Source organism: Thermobia domestica, chromosome 5 (assembly GCF_964235325.1).
Source record: "Thermobia domestica chromosome 5, izTheDome1.hap1.1, whole genome shotgun sequence".
NCBI classification, from domain to species: Eukaryota; Metazoa; Arthropoda; class Insecta; order Zygentoma; family Lepismatidae; genus Thermobia; species Thermobia domestica.
Window position 1 is genome coordinate 286,400,006 of NC_137458.1, and position 16,516 is coordinate 286,416,521.

A 16,516-nucleotide genomic window follows, 5' to 3' on the forward strand; every position below is an offset into this window, starting at 1 on the left:
CATTTTGTTATAAAATTACATGACGAGTGCATTTGATTTGATTCCGAACAGTTGTCTTCAAATATACACGGTTAAAGAAGCACTCTGATTAGAAATATTAAAAAGACTTCAACGATTTATCACTCTACAAGCTGTGTCTTCATAATCGCCTCCGTGACGAATTCGGAAGAACACGCAATTAGTAACCCTAAGGTTGATGGTTCACGCCCAGCTCAGGGCACTTTCGTTTTATTTTTTAAAAATGTTTTTAGACTCATCTTGATGCAAAGAAATTAGGCATATAGGCGATTTAACGTATTTTAGGTATTTTAGGGGAATAATTTTGTGGTTCGTTGGCGTTCCGTCGCTTCTCTGCCGGTGGTGGTATACTTTTCAAAACGGAAGTGGGACCAATTTTTGGCTGCGGGACCGCCAATTTTTGGAAACATGTCACTAGTTGCCTATCGGTGGTCCACCGACGCTTACGGCATGGGATTTTCCCCTCACGAGTGAGGCAGATTGTAATCGACCAAGAGTGTTTTGGAAAAATGGGAAGCATTTTCCGACTTCGACTTCTGAATAATCCGTTTAGGATCAAGTCGAATCAAGGCTGCGCCACGGGAAGGTAGAACAAGTGAGGCAATCGTTCCAAGCACTACGCTCGACAGCTTCCGTCTCATTCACGACTTAGACTCTTCAGGAAAAGTAACAAGTTTATTACTTGTAATTTATTCTTTGAGTCAAAGTATTTTGCAATAAACCATCGTTTTGTAAGATATTTTACGATTGTATACTATTAATTTCGAAAATTGTACTCATAATATAATTTCCCATCATGAATTTGAAAAAATCAAAGTTCGAACAAAGAAAGATCTCCGATCCACATGTCTCCTCATGTTTGATATGGAAGTCTCATCTTCATTATTGACCCTTAATTTAATTTAGTCCTAGGCAACGCGAATCGACGGGATGGCTCTAAGTGAAAACATTCATTTAGATTGTTAAGTAATCAGGAAATTCCTGCTGTTATTTCACGAAACACAACAGATCTTGAGGAAAAAAAAACAATTTTGCTTACCAGGGGGAGGGAGTAAATCATCTGCTTACGTTTGCTTAACTAGGAAGAAGGCAAGGGCGCCGATCCTGGGGGGCCGGGCCAGCTCAAAGCTCATGTAGGCCTCCTTTGTATTTATGAATATACAATATTTGGCATTATTTGAGTGTAATTTGTCTTAAAATCCTCATATATATATATATATCTTCTGCATTTGAATGCCCCCCCCCCCAAATTTACAGAGAAATTGGCGTCCTTGGAAGATCTAGTGAAATGAATAAAAATGTGATAACGTAATACTTGAACAACTCTATCTAATGGAGGAAAGTAAATTAGTATTCAACACTTCTTTCAGTTTTAAGCATTTCAGAGATTCTCGTAATTTAGTAGCGTCCCGGATTTGCATTTTTGAAGTACGGGAACTTTATCTATACCTTAACGTGGGAATCGGTTTCGGACCATGCACTTAAGCCGCTTTGCCATAAGAGGCACAAGGAGTTTTTCTTTCGATTTCCTTAGGAATATTGCGAATGGTATAACTTTTAAAACTATGTTTAAAAAAGAATACACATCGACATAATAAGATGATAATCTGATACCTAGGAAATATATTGAATTGTTTTTAATTTGTTCTCACGCTTCCAAAACAGTACTTATGCTTTTTTTTTTTATTCCAGTCTTTTAATATAAGCATTTCAGACTATTGTCTGTTCTAGGACGATACCATTCTAGTTCATGTATATGCTAGCTTTTGAAATACAGTAGAGTTTCGCTTATCCGACATAAACAGGCAGGCAGAACGCTGGATAATATGGATGTGTTAAGAAAAGACCTATTAAAAGTAAAACTTATGATATAATTTTACATATTACGCATCTAATAATAATGTTTTATAACAAATAACTGCACTGCACTGAATCAGGGACGTATCCAGCGTGAGGGCCTGAGAGCTGTCTCTCTCCGAAACTCAAGCACTTTTTAATAAACTTGCCTTTACCCTTTTGAGGTTCTTTTATATCAGTTTACTAGTAGTGAGTGTCCAAACTTTGGGCAATGTGCTGTTGTCTTGTTATAATTCTAAGAACATACCATAATGCCATTATACCAGGTGCAGTGGCGTGTTTAGGGGGGTGGCTTCCGGGCTTAAGCCCCCCACGAAATCTTACTTAGTATAGTAAAGTAAATGAAATATCTTGCAGAATTTTCACATTTCCAGGCAAAGCCCCCCCCTGAAAGTTAGCAAAGCCCGCCCCTCCCGAAACAAAATCGTAAATACGCCACTGACCAGGTGGAATTAAAGAACAGTCTTAAATAGGATTAACATTTCGTTTCCGTTCTGTTTTTAACTTTAATATATTAGAACGATACACTCCATGTCTTCTTGCTATTTTTGTTATGTGATATACGTAGCAGACAGTTTTCTTTAGTTACATTTCTCTCGAAAATATGTTTCATTTTGTTTGTGCTATAATGCAGTTTCCAAAATAAACCGGTTTATAAATGAAAAGTAGGAAAAAGTTTAAGAGAGGTACAGAACTGTTGCATTATTATTATTATTATTGTTATTTTATTATTATTATTATTATTATTATTATTATTATTATTATTATTATTATTATTATTATTATTATTATTATTGATATTTAAAAACATTAGAATTACGTGCTTACGAGGATTCGTGTTGTGCCCCCTCCGAATAGAAAACCTGGATACGTGTTTGCACTGAATGATAGACGTATGAGTCAAGGTGTAGGCGGGCGCGCTAGGCGATAGACTCCACAGCATGAAAAATAGATTAAGACCACAACTTGCAGACCTTCTTGCCGATTGGTGCTATTTGCAATGATATATCGGATCATATGGTATGTGGAACAAAGGATGGTGGGATAAGCGAGACCATGGTGTATTGGTGTTTCACGCACCTAAACCTGTAAAATGTTTGTATAAACAATTATCTTTCACTCCCTAGCTAAATTTGTGGGTATGATCACACACCTTGCCTCATAAAGTATAGTCTTATAAAGAAAAAAAAATATTTTTTTTTAGCTAAAACCTAAAGAAAAGCCAACTTCATTTTTTTCTTTTTTTAATAATGGCAAACTAGTCCACTTCATCACGATAAATCACGTTTGGTACTAAGATGTCTTTTTCTGTCCGTATATATCCTTCACACTTCGTTGGAGACAAAATTGTTTTTTCCCCCCAAGAAAACAGGATGAGAGAAACTATACAACAGCATGAACAGAAAACAATAGCTGTTAACAATAGTTTTCTAATCCTGGATAAATACGTCATTACAGCAAAATATCAGTAAGTTGTCCTTATTATATTGCTTCGGTTCTTATTAACATGAAAATTATAATCTTTTGTAAAAAAAAAGAAAGAAAAAGAAAAGAAAAGAAAAAAAGAAAGAAAAAAAGAAAAAGAAATGGGATGGGATGGGATGGGATGGGATTCGATGTGGTGTCAAAATAATAAAATAATTACGACTCCCCCACTCTATCCACCTAACCACGGAGGCTACATGGTGTTAGCTCCTTTTTTTAAAGAAATAATCTTCATAAGTATGGTCCGTATCGCTTCGAACCTTAAGATCAGAGTTTTTCTGTTTAATTCTATATTTTCGTACGACATCTTAGTTACAGAAGCTAATTTATATTTGGCAGGCAATCTACACAATAGGTTTTAACCAATAAATGCAACACATTAGTCCAATATCCAGTTCCTTGATCCAACTCCTCGATTCTCCTACTGAATTCCCTCCGCAATTGTGATCTGCTACTGAAAAAATCCCTAGAAATCATCGTTGCCAGTATACACAAAACCGAGCATAATTTTGTTTTTTGCTTATATTTTTATTATTTTATTATATTTTTTGGAAATATCTCCTTAGATGGATTGTTTTCTATTATCTCCACATACTAATAACTGAATTTTACCCATAAACGTAAGGAAAATGGAATAAATGCGAAAAATCTTGAGTTACAGTATACGCGCAATTTTTTTTGCGCATGGGAGTACGTGCCGTTTTGTCCTAACGCCGTGTTCTCATGTGTTTACAAACTAGAGGAGAAAGTTTCTAGCACATCTTGGCATTTTATTTTATACCTCACTCATACATGTATCATATGCAAATTGTGTTTTATTTTCTCTTCATCTACCGGTATCGTACTTACGCAACAATTTCTGAGTCTGCCTTCGAGTGTAACTCCCTGTATATCGTGATTAAGAATGAATGTTTTCTTTGAAATCTAAGCCGTAACTATGCGAGCTCTAGTAATGCATATTATTAACAAACTATAATTTGTTTCCGTATTCTGTAAAGTTGAGATGATGTGAACGCCGTACGGGTTAACGTATCAGATATGTCCAAGAAGGAAAACTCAGATCCGAGTATGATAAAGTGTTGCACAAGAATCAAGACGCGATGAGAGTAAGATTTTATATTCTCGTTTCGTAATTTTGTAGAAGACCCGCCTAGTCTCAATTCTCGAAAACCTCTCCTTTAGTATCATCTCGAAAATTTCTTCTGTCATTTTGTAAATTTAAGGAAGTAATCTAGCTATAATTTTACATTTTGTAATTGGAAATTTAAATGCTATATAAGGTTAACACTTAAATAATTAACATTAAACTTCTTTTTAGAAAAATGTTATTGATACGTTCCTTATTCAATGTTCATACCGAAATGAACATAAAAGTCATTCATAGCAGAGAATTATTAGTAACTGATATTAGCAAGTATATCTCAAGTCCAAATATGTGTACAGCGTGGTACGGAATTGGGCGTACCCCTAATTGGTGTTTTCTGACGGTTTTAGGTTTTACTCACATTTGTTCGATAACATTGCCTGGCATGGTCTGGCAACATTGCTATCCATGTTCATTTGTTTTCTGCTGCGATTCGCGTACGCAATTACTTGAATCAGTTGTTTCCTGGGCACTGCATTGGAAGAGGTTGTGCATCTTCACCAGTTCCTTTTGCCTGGCCTCCAAGAATTCCTGATCTGACGACACCAGACAATAGTCTCGTTGGTTTCATAAATCAACAAGTAAAAACACTCGATATCACATAACGCAGGAATTACGGGCAGCAGTGGAACACGCCTCCACCTCGTGACTCCGGAGTATCTCCGTAAAACATCCGCGAGAACTTGGCGCAGAATTCATCTGTGTTACGACATGGATGGTGATCATACCGATGTTTATGACTCTTAGGACTCTTAAGACTTAAAGGTAACTAGGTACAGACATTCGTTCGTAACTAACACTATACTGTTGAAACTAAAGGGGGTACGTCCACTTACGGACCACCCTGTATACTGACAACTTTACAAGCACTTCTGACATCTTACAAATATATTTTTAAGGGTGTTGTACATGGGAATATGGAATTTCTTGTGTCGCCTCGATAAAGAATATAGACAGCCTGAAGAATGTAGAAGATGAAAAATATAGACGACTTGAATGTAGAAAATGAAGAATGTGGACAACTTATCGTCTCACTTGCGTCTCGAAGACGGGACGAAAAATTTCTCATTTTGTAGCGGGCCTGCGATGTCTCTGTGGTACAGCGTCCACATATGGTGCATGAGGTCCTGGATTCGATCCCAATACCAAGTGACCTTTGTGGTGAACAAATACTGTGTGTGTAGGTTTCCTTAGGGTTCTCGCGTTTCCTCCCACTTTCTTGATTCAACCATATTACTCATTTTCATCATCACCGTCTCCTTTAGCCTAGCCGACATAAATATGGGAATTGAAACTTAAAGATTTCATCTCATTTTCTCGCCTCCTAGGTAACATTTAACACGATTGTAGTTACTTAGTGAACAGTGTTTTCTAGGAAGTTAATTCGGGAGAGATTCAAACCTTTTACAGGAATTTCAATTTCATTACAAGAGTAAACTACAAGCGTCGTTTAAGGTTGACCGAGACTTTTATTTCTTCAGACGAAACAGATAGCACAAGAAGCACCAAATTATGTCACCTTTTCTTCGTGCGCGTCGAGGCACCGTTGCCATCGTTGTGGCAGATCCCTGATTCCTTTGACGTAGAAAGAACTTGGTTATTGTCGTAGCCACTGGAAGACATCGTTCCGCAGTGCTTCATCTGTCGTGACTTTCTTCCCTCCCAGATGGGTTTCAAAGAGTGCAAACAAATTATGCTCACTGGGGGCTAAATCTGGACTGTAGCGGGAATGGAGCAGAACTTCTCAGCATATTTCGGCCAGAGTTGTTGTTGTTACATTGGCCGTGTGAAGGTGGGCATTGTCATGGACAAGGATGACATTTCCAGATAACATCCCAGGTCTTTTCTAGCGAGTGGACTTTCGTATAGAACCACTCAACAATGTGGAGCAATACTGAGCATTAATTGTGCTTCCTTAGTCCACATGGATAACACCCTTCATGTCCCAGAAGACAGACTTCATTTGTCATCAGCTACAGTCCGTCACGAAACTGTTCACACTACTCGTACACTCTTGTCCGTGATATGGTTTGTTCACCATACTGTGCTTGCTATCTTCTGAAAATCTCAGCTGGTTTAACTTTCTCCTTCAGAAGAAAGATTACACACCGCTGCTTCACAGCCACAGACACTTTTTGTCGTCATGTTCGCTGCAACTGCTGCGCATGTGCCAAATACGTCATGCTGGGCGCTAGTTACTCGAGAAGAAATACATTACGTCACCTGCAAGTTTCATAATGATCCGGCTATTCATCGATTATTTATGTACGAAAATTCCCATCAACCTTGAACGACCCTTGTATATTTAAACTTTGTAAAATCATCTTTAAAATTAGACGAAATTTACAAAAAATCGAAGACATCCAGAATGCATCCATATGTATCCGTGGCTAGTGATCTCGTTGGTTGGGGGAAAAACGCGTTTTTTTTTTTTTTTTTTTGTGCCACAGAACAGAACGTATGCATGTGAAAATATGTTCATTAGTATTAAATTTACAAACAGTATTAATCGCCTACCATTACACACGTTGCAAAGAAACTGCATAAAACAGATTAAAGGTTCCGCGAATGCGAAATTACTACATAAATGCTATTAATAAAAGCTGCGGAAAATGTGAAATTTGTTATGGATGCGCGACAAGTAGAACCTACAAAGAAATTTAAGTATTTACGAACTTTAATACTGTAGCATAAACTGTTAAATACTTCACTGTTAAATGAAAAAATGTGATTATTATCGTGTGTTTACTGCATCTTAAATTCAAAAAATGCATATAGTTCAACTAAAAAATGCTATTGCACCGAAAAAAACCACCTTAAGTATGAACTAAAATGATATCACGCCACATAAACTCGTAAACTATATTTTACACGAAAAGACATAGTTTCAAACGGTTTTTTACATTGGCTAATCAATTTCGATTGCCAATAATTTTAGTTTAACTAGGTTGATTGGAAACTCATTACTAAAGTATTAAACAATGAATGGTTCTATTTAAAAACTGGAACTCTTCGTCCAAAATAATATTTTCTATTATTTTGAGAGTTACTGCTAAAGTTGGTTTCAACACGTACGTACAAAGATGAAAATATTCTCAATATTAGGAATTGTATTGGCCCTACATTCAGTAATAGTAAGTATATATTAATTCACAAAACACTAGGTACTTCGGCAATTTTGTCAGCTTTTAATACAGTTTTCTTAAAAACAAATAATCGAAGTAGTCTTTACTTTAGATAGGTTGAGTTATTCTAATAATGTATTCGCATTATGCCAACTATTTTTAGAGTGCATTTTCACTCCTATCTGAAGATGGCCGGGTCGCAGAAGGTAACGCCTTCTCTTGGATTATGATTATTTATTTATTTATTTGTAATTTTCATTGGGAGGTGGGTAACAGAAGTTATATATTGATTGTTTTTGACTGTTTACAATACAAAAATACCGAACAATACAAATAATACAAGAAAATGATTCCTGCAACAAGCAATGAAGCGCTGGAATTGTTCAGTGCTCCAAAGCCTTCTTGATTTTACATTAATAGTTCAAAGAAAAAAATCTGTGAGAACGGTGACTTTGCTGAGTAGATCTGGGGCGGCTTTCAGCTTCAAGTGCGTAGCGTGTGAACTACGATGGGCACGTTTAAATCCTTTATAAGCTGAAAAAAATGAAATGAAATCTTTAAGATTTACATCCCGCGGTTATGCCGATTAGGCTAAAAGAGACGGTGATGCTGAGAGACGAGTGAAATGGTGGAATGAAGAAAGTGGAAGGAAAGGGGAGAACCCCGAGAAAACCCACGAGCTCGGTTTTTGTCCATCACAAAGTCCATACGGGGCGAGCTGGGATCGAACCAGGGACCCCAAGCACCGGATGTGAATGCTCTACCAGTGTGCCACCGCGCCCCTCCATTGAAAATATTCTTTAATGGTTTGTATGATATCTTCAGAAGATGTGTTATCATTAAGAGACGTCTTTGGTGTTGAAGCTACGGTAGTGAATGATATTGTAGTCTCAAGTCTTGAGTTGGATGTAGCAGCAGCGTGGGCGGGGCGAACGAGGCAATTGCCCCGGGCGCCGCGACCAAAAATAGGGGGTTGTGAACATGTCTCAATATATTCATAGATCATCTATCTTTCAAGAACTGGCGAATATCCCATTTCCCATACATCACGAACCGGAGAATGTTCAAGATCTTGGTTTCGAGAGAAACGACGTTGAAACTAATACATTTTGAGTAACCTGCAATTGCGTAAAAGAGATCGAGGCAATTTTAATGGAGGTTTTACACAAAGAAATAAATGGAATAATTATCTATAGTTTAACGTACCAGGCTCATGTGCTTTAGGATTAAAAAGCGGTTTTGATTCATGAAAGAGAATGTGATACGTTTCTGCTCTTCTATCAAGAATGGAACCCTGGTCCACGGGGAAAAAATAGGTACATGTACTAGTTAGTAGTCCAGCTAAGATGGGTCTGGAAGCTTTAACGTTGTCAGAATAAAGTACCACTTATCCTAATATAAACAGCGATACATAATTAAATATGTCAAATTTTGCACATTCGTCGGTTGGCGATGTATGTCAGCTAGGTTATTCGCCATTCGTCAAATTATCAGCCACATAGTAGGGTAACTTCGGCAAATAAAGCCACCAATTCAACATATTGTTCTGGTGTTCAAGTGTTTTTATATCTAGAACCGTGCAAATTATATGGAAGATGGAGTGAACCCTCCGCTATAACACAATGAAAAAACAAAGATCCTATACATACAATGTCGATCACAATACACTGAGAATCGGAGTGAGTATGAAATGGGGTTATTACCAGACGTGTCGGCAAATAACGCCACTTGCTTTACAACAACAGAAAGGTGTTGGGATCGTAATAAAATACATTTTGAACACAACTAAAGAATGTTCTTGGCAAATTGCTACCTGCTTTACTGGTACACAAAACTCATAGTCATCGTACATGTCGTTAACAGGTAACTCTTGTGATGATTGCGAATCTCTTAACATAACAGCTGCAGTCAAATGAGGCATACTACTCTTCGGAACCAGACAACAATGCACAACCAGCGTCAAAAAGTGTTCAGCAGCCACATTCAACAATGCTGTCAGAATCAGATAATTCGTAAAACAAAATCTTGCATTCAATACATTGATTCCACTTTTGAAGACCCATGAGATCATAGTAACATCCTTCACAGTCCCTACGGAGCATATTTCCATCCTTCTTCTTTCTAGAGGATGCTTGTTTCTTCGTGCCGGAAGAAATGAAAGGACCAGCTCTTGCGAATAGGTCTAGTGTTACCAATACTACTCTGGCAGTAAGGGAAATCTCCCTGGGAGTATTTATGCTCCTAGTTATTTTAGCTATAGGCAAAAGCTCGTGGATGGAGTGGGTACACGGTGGTGTTGAAGGAGATGGAGGCTGGTCATGTGCTTGGAGGTGTTGCTGGAGGTTGCTGTTGCTCTGAGACATCATTTGGGGAAAAGGCGACATCGGGTATATTATTTTTGTTAAAACGATGCCCTGTAGCGCTCAAGCCTGAAATTGTGGTTTGAGGTGTTGCTGAACGGAACCATGCCTGTGAAAACAGCTTTGGAAACTGTAGCTTCCCAAGTGTTATTCTTGGATACGTTCGTCGATAACTGTCAACTACTTGAGAGCAGTACAATTTTAACGATTTGAAGAAGCTCTTGTCGAGCGGTTGAAGTTCATGAGTGCAATGTGCAGGCAAGGACAGCAGTTTAATATATATGGTTTCAGCAGCATTTTTAATGGTAATATCAAGATGACTGCGATGGCAATCTATAATAAGCAATACTGGCCAGAGATCCGATGACTGTTGAGATGTTCCAGAAATGTACGGAATTCTCCCTTTGTAACATAGCCTTTAGGTGTCATTGCATAGGTGTTCCTGGAGGAAGATCATCACCAAATTTTTTTTATACTTTCCCTTGTATAACACTATCGGAGGGATCTAATTTGAACCTGATACATTAGTGCATTCAATAACACTCACAGTTTCACCTTTTCCGCCATGTGTGACATTAAGTACTGGCTTGCTCCCTTTCTGTGCCAAAATTTTTAGGCTACTATTGTATGTTAGTTACAGTTCAGCATTTAATCTGCATTGTAAATAAGTTCAAGATTGTCACAAAAAGGTTCATAGCATCAAGTGTATTTCCGGATAGCGTATACAATTCGTACACATAGTTCTGTTGAAACGCATGAGTTTACCATAGCTCAAATTCTTCGCTTTTGTGCACACGATATTCGAGTGTCTTGCCATGAAAGCATAAAACTATACTTTTCCGGCTCTGCCACTACGATAAAGAAAAACAAACTTTTAACACTAGTATTAGTTTCGATTAACGATTAGACGGAGTAGCGTTATTTCCCGACGCGATAGTGGCGTTATTTTCAGAAGCAATGGACTTTGTTTTGGCCATAATTTCTACACCAAGAATAGCGGTCCTGCATATTTTATCTATATCATAATATTATGCAAGTACGACCCTATCAACGTATACCGTTAGTAATAGAAAAATCTCACTTTTACCCAAACAATGCGCTTAAATCGTTAAACACATTAAAACTTTCCGAGCTGTTTACTCTACTCCCCGGCTGTCACGTCAACATCAGTTTCACTTTATTGACACCTGGCTGACCTCTACTCTTTGTGTCTACAAAGACAACAGACATCACTGTTTATCGCACACTCATAAGCGGTCACCTTACGAGCCACGTGTTTATGCTAGCACGTTTGAAAGCTTTAAATGGCGTTGTTACCCGACTGGCGTTATTTGCCGAAGTTACCCTACATAAAAAATAAATAATCTAATGTACTCTAGTAGGATACCAATTGTTATTTACTTTTAGTAATGAATGGTATAGTTATTTACACCTTTAAATACATTTTCGGTTGACTTTATTAGAAACTACAGATGATAATTTATCCTTAAGCTTATAGTTGTTTAAGCTCTGTCCTATCTATCGCTTGAAATATGTTTTGTCTTTTAACAATTTATACTTAAATAAAAATAGACCTTTACGAGCTAATGATACATTGAAACAGTTGATGGCGTTGTATTTCAGTACAAATATCATTTTTATACTGAGGTCATTACTGAACAGCTAAAAAGTATGTAATTTGTCAAATTTTCTCAAAAACGATTCTTGAAAATTTACACTCATTCATTTCTTTAATTCAGTGACGTCTGCAGATTGATATATGTGTAAGTCTCTCAGATGTTTTGATTTAGCCATGACAGTCACGGATTTGAATCATCTGTCAGCAAACAAAAATATTTAAGATTCCAAACACTTTTGTGTTTTCCAAAACACAAGTTATTATCATTCAATTTATATTTTAAAAAGTATCATTTCCAGTAGTCATCGATATTCAACTAATATTAATGATCTATTCTTTTTCAGTGAGTGTTGACGTATTGTTTACTTCATTTAGATATTTCATCAGAATCTAAGTACCTGACAATGAAATGTTAAGGATCCATACCTTTATGTATGAACAACTACTATGACTACTTGTTTCAATCACAAACACGTGCTACTGTATACTAACATAACCAACAGCAGACGATATCAGGAAGACACGAACTTGGCTCGGAAGGATGGCCCACTCCTCACTTACCACTCTTTGGAGAGGACACCCATAAAAGAAGACCGGAAATGGACAGAAGGATCAATAATTTACTAACATTTCTTCCCAGTTCTGTGTTGGGTTATGGAGAAATCCTTCTAACCTTATCTCTGGAGGCTGCATTGGGCGAAAGAGATATCCTATAACTACCTTCCTCCTGGGGCTACTTTGAGCCACGGAGGAGTTCTACAATAATCTCCCGAGATCACATTGGACAAAGAAAATTCCTTCTATTTGTTTACAGTGACGGCTGAATTGAGCGAAAGAATCCTAAATTAACCTAACTGAAATTGAACCTATATCTCGGAAGCCACGATTGTGCGTTAAGGATCAATGGACTCTGAAAGCATTTAATATGTTACAAACAAACTTAGAAAATTCATTACACGTAGAAAACAATTTTTTAAAAATAATATTGGTGAAGATCATATAATCAAAACATTTTAGTGAGACTCTACCAAAAGCAGTCCAATACACAACAAATATTTATAGTTCTTTTAATCTAAGTATCTGGGAAAAGTTTGTAGTTTCGTATTTGAGCCTTTTCCTTCAATTTTAATAACATTATGGAGGTACTTTTATTTCGAATCCATTTAGTTATTCAAGAGAAATGTTCAGCTGGAACTATAATATAATTTAATTTCTATTTAGTATTATTATAAATTAAATTTGGGAAATATAACTTCAGAGAGTGATAATATTTGTTAAATTTTCTTGCAGGTCACAGGTACTTTCTTTAGCAAAGAACCCAAAGAGGCTGGAGTTATTGAAAATGTTATAAAGAGCTTTCTTCACGCCGTAAAAGACTTGATCAAAGTTGGATTAAAATGGGCGGCGCGATATATCGACATTCACGCCAAAAACCTCATAGAAATGATCTTGGGCGTAATTATACCTTCCTTAAATGGACAAGAAGATCCGCAGCCAGAGCTAATTAGAAAACTTCAAAGCCAAGAGAAACAGATTAAACGGCAAACAAGGCTTATGGAAGACGCACTGGAACCTAACGGCTTACGCACGTTTGGTCTTATTGGTGACGTAGCTGGGAAATTCTTTTCAACTCTTAAAGACGCAGCTGGTAATTTATTGTATTTTCTGGTTTTCGGTAACAACGAAAATTCTGATAAAAAGGATATCTGAAAGCATGTTAGCTGTATAATTGACAGTTTATGCACATAGTATTGCAGTACGAAAAAAATAAAATTGTAAAATATGTACCAAAGAACATAAATAAATATAACAATAATAGGTAATTGAAATGCGATTTACTTTATTAACAATTATTCACCTATGGTTATCAATGTTGGAATTAAAGCATTATTTGTATATTGTTTTATTAAGTAGTTGAAATGACTGTCCATCACGCAGTTTGATTCGGTTTCATTTTGAATAATCAGCCGCTTATTGCTATAAAAAAAAAAACCGTTTATTACATGAAAATAACAGAACTAAACGTGCATAATAATACAAATCTAACAATTTCATATGTTTCAATTTTCCCAAAGGCAAAGTTAAAACGTGTATGTCCTGCGATTAAACATTTTAATGGTTGCATAAAATTTCATATCAAGGAAACTCAATTTTTCAAAGTTCGAGTTAGATCCAAAAGTACTTTGTATGTATATTTAAATATAACTCTAAATAGCATATAAAGTTCATTGGGCAATAAGTACCCGACCTCGAATAGAACTACTCTACAAGTAAGTCAAACTGAAACAAAGTTTGCAAATAAAAAAAAAAAGATTAAAAAATCTAATAAGCAATTCTACAGCCAATTCTGCAATAACTTCATGTTACAGGCTCTTATTCTATTTACTTTTAACTCGGAAACATTAATTAATAATTTCAACACGCAACTCAATCGGAAGTACAAAATTTTATTACTTCTTCTGACAATTACTTGATTATTTCTACAAAGTGAGAGTGATTGTAATAAATTATATCGACCGCTACAGATGGCAGCACCACTTAACCACTCCATTCCAAGTGACAATACAAACTGCCACCTACAGTAAATCATCCCAAGCGCAGAATATCCATGATTAATGTTGAGCGCCGCGGTATTTTTATGGGACTTCTAATTATTCTGTAGATGAAAAAGATAAATAAAATGCAACGTTACTGGACAGTTAGCACAAAACCCTTCGAAGGGACCTCGTCATTCCCATCTAATGGTGAAGCCTCACCGAGATTGGGGTAATGGCCTCCTGAGAAAGTAACGAAACAGATTACATATGTAAGACCCATGGGACCTACGCTGCCCCTTTACGAATGGTTAACTGTAGGTCCCATGGGTCCTACGCAGCGCTCAACCTGTAATATGATATGAAATAATGTCCTTTGTTTATTTTCTTTAAATTAATTTTTTGAACGAGTCCATTCACATTTCCCTGCCCGGGGTCATAAAGTATTTTAAAAAATATACACTTAAAAAGTATAAACTCGATCCAGTCTTTAATGAAGCAGTCATACCTTGGAAACGTAAGAGACAAACCCAACACCGGCGCAATTGCAAGTTTGAAAAACAGTTAACTCACTTTGGTCCCACACACTTCGGAATCACTATGCCGATATAATATCTCATTGTGCTATACTTCATACTTTGTCATGATACGAGATTGGCCATCAAAGTTTAAGAAGATATATACCACATATTAGTGTTTAATCTAATTCCTATCACGACTACCATTTTATCACATCCTCTTGGCAGCGACACCTTATAATTTCTGGTTTGTAATAAGCTTGAGTAGAATTTTAAGTACACCTATTGTGGAGAGTTCATGATATCCGTTTATTTCTACAACAGTAAAATCTATTCCTTCTATATAGTGGATGCAATAACTTCTTTAAAAGCGAATGGATTAAAATTAATGTTGCTCAGTTCATTCATATTACAAATATCGAATCCAATCCGTCATACTGTCTCAAAACGGAGGCCGTTTGAAAATTTTAAAACTCATAACAACCCTAATTTTGGGTCATATGATAAAAAATAAAGCGATTTCTATTTTTTGTAAATCTCGGACAGTTGTTTAAAAAGTTATTGAGTATTTTCATCTTCAAAGTGGCCGGCATTTTGAGTTACTTCATAATGTTATAAATTTGTTTTGTTGTTGTGTGTGTTCAGCATCACCAAAAATTGTTAAAATCAAGGTGTTTACATTTAAAATTTTGGAAACAAATAAAACCACCACACCAAAAATCTATCTTCATTGTGGTCATCTTCCTGGAAAAAAGACTATTCGCTCTCTCACATACACATCTTATTAGATTTCAATTTTAACTGTATTGCAATATGAAGGTTTTGTTGAATTTGTATTTGCAGTTGTCATTAGTTTCACATCGTACCTCTTTCATTTAAATTTGATTTTTAAACAGCTCTGCAATTGCTGGAAATAATTAGTAGACCTACTCCTTGTTGTTCTCAACCGTATGTATAAAATAAAAATATGCCTGTCAGAACAAAATTCAAAATAATAATTAAAAATATTTTCCAGTATTAGATACTAATTATATTTATCTCTTCCGTTTATCCTCAAGAACCAATGAAACCAATGATTTGTTGAGAAACACTGTCATTTACCGTACCATACCGTCCTATATACTATACCAAATTTTTGTTTGACAGTTTTCAAAATATAAGAAGTGGTCCTATGCCTCTCTCTTAAATTTGAGAGGTGGACCAACGTAGCCATAACCAAAATTTAGAGAATGTTTTTGTAGGCCATTGATTCTGGACCAGGAATCATGGTCCTTGGCCCAGAGACAGAAAGGCACTGAAGTTCTACCAATGCATCCAAATGCTACTTCTATCTACAGTACACATCAAGTAGATTTTTTTTCAATAGACATCTTCCGCTAAAATATACATTTTTTCAGATTTACACATACTTCATGTCTCTTTCCTTTTTAGAAATAGTGACAAGTTATCGCTTATAAAGATAATATTGTTTTCTGTTGTATATATATATATATATATATATATATATATATATATATATATATATATATATATATATATATATATATATATATATATATATATATATATATATATATATGTGTGTGTGTGTGTATAAATGTCTTTGTATCTTTCCTTTCCATCTTGCGCTTCTTGTCAGCACTGAGAGTGTATGAGGACAGCATCTAAACCTAACGTCGAATCCAAAGCAAATACGATCTAATCGAAAATTCAATCTGAATTTGTAATTCCTAAAATACATATTCAACCATATGAGATCTCTGTAATTCTCGAACTATATTCTTTCAAAGGACATTGATTTAGGATTTAGGTGTCTGGGCTTTCGGCATCAAAGGTCATTTAGCCCGTCAATTTTAA

General features: G+C 36.0%; 1 protein-coding gene across 1 annotated transcript; it reads left to right on the top strand.

Moving 5' to 3' along the window:
* Positions 1-7,545: 7,545 nt before the first annotated feature.
* On the top strand, positions 7,546-13,381 carry LOC145684898 (uncharacterized). The gene is made up of 2 exons (XM_081757250.1): positions 7,546-7,638; positions 12,898-13,381. Exons 1-2 carry the CDS (start codon positions 7,588-7,590, stop codon positions 13,315-13,317), a joined length of 471 nt encoding a protein of 156 aa, XP_081613376.1. The 5' UTR covers positions 7,546-7,587; the 3' UTR covers positions 13,318-13,381.
* Positions 13,382-16,516: the final 3,135 nt, after the last annotated feature.

Excerpts from the sequence above, each read along its gene's own strand:
- LOC145684898 (XM_081757250.1), top strand. The coding sequence starts at position 7,588 with ATGAAAATATTCTCAATATTAGGAATTGTATTGGCCCTACATTCAGTA. Across the intron at positions 7,639-12,897 it reads TGGCCCTACATTCAGTAATA|GTCACAGGTACTTTCTTTAG; the intron begins GTAAGTATATAT and ends ATTTTCTTGCAG.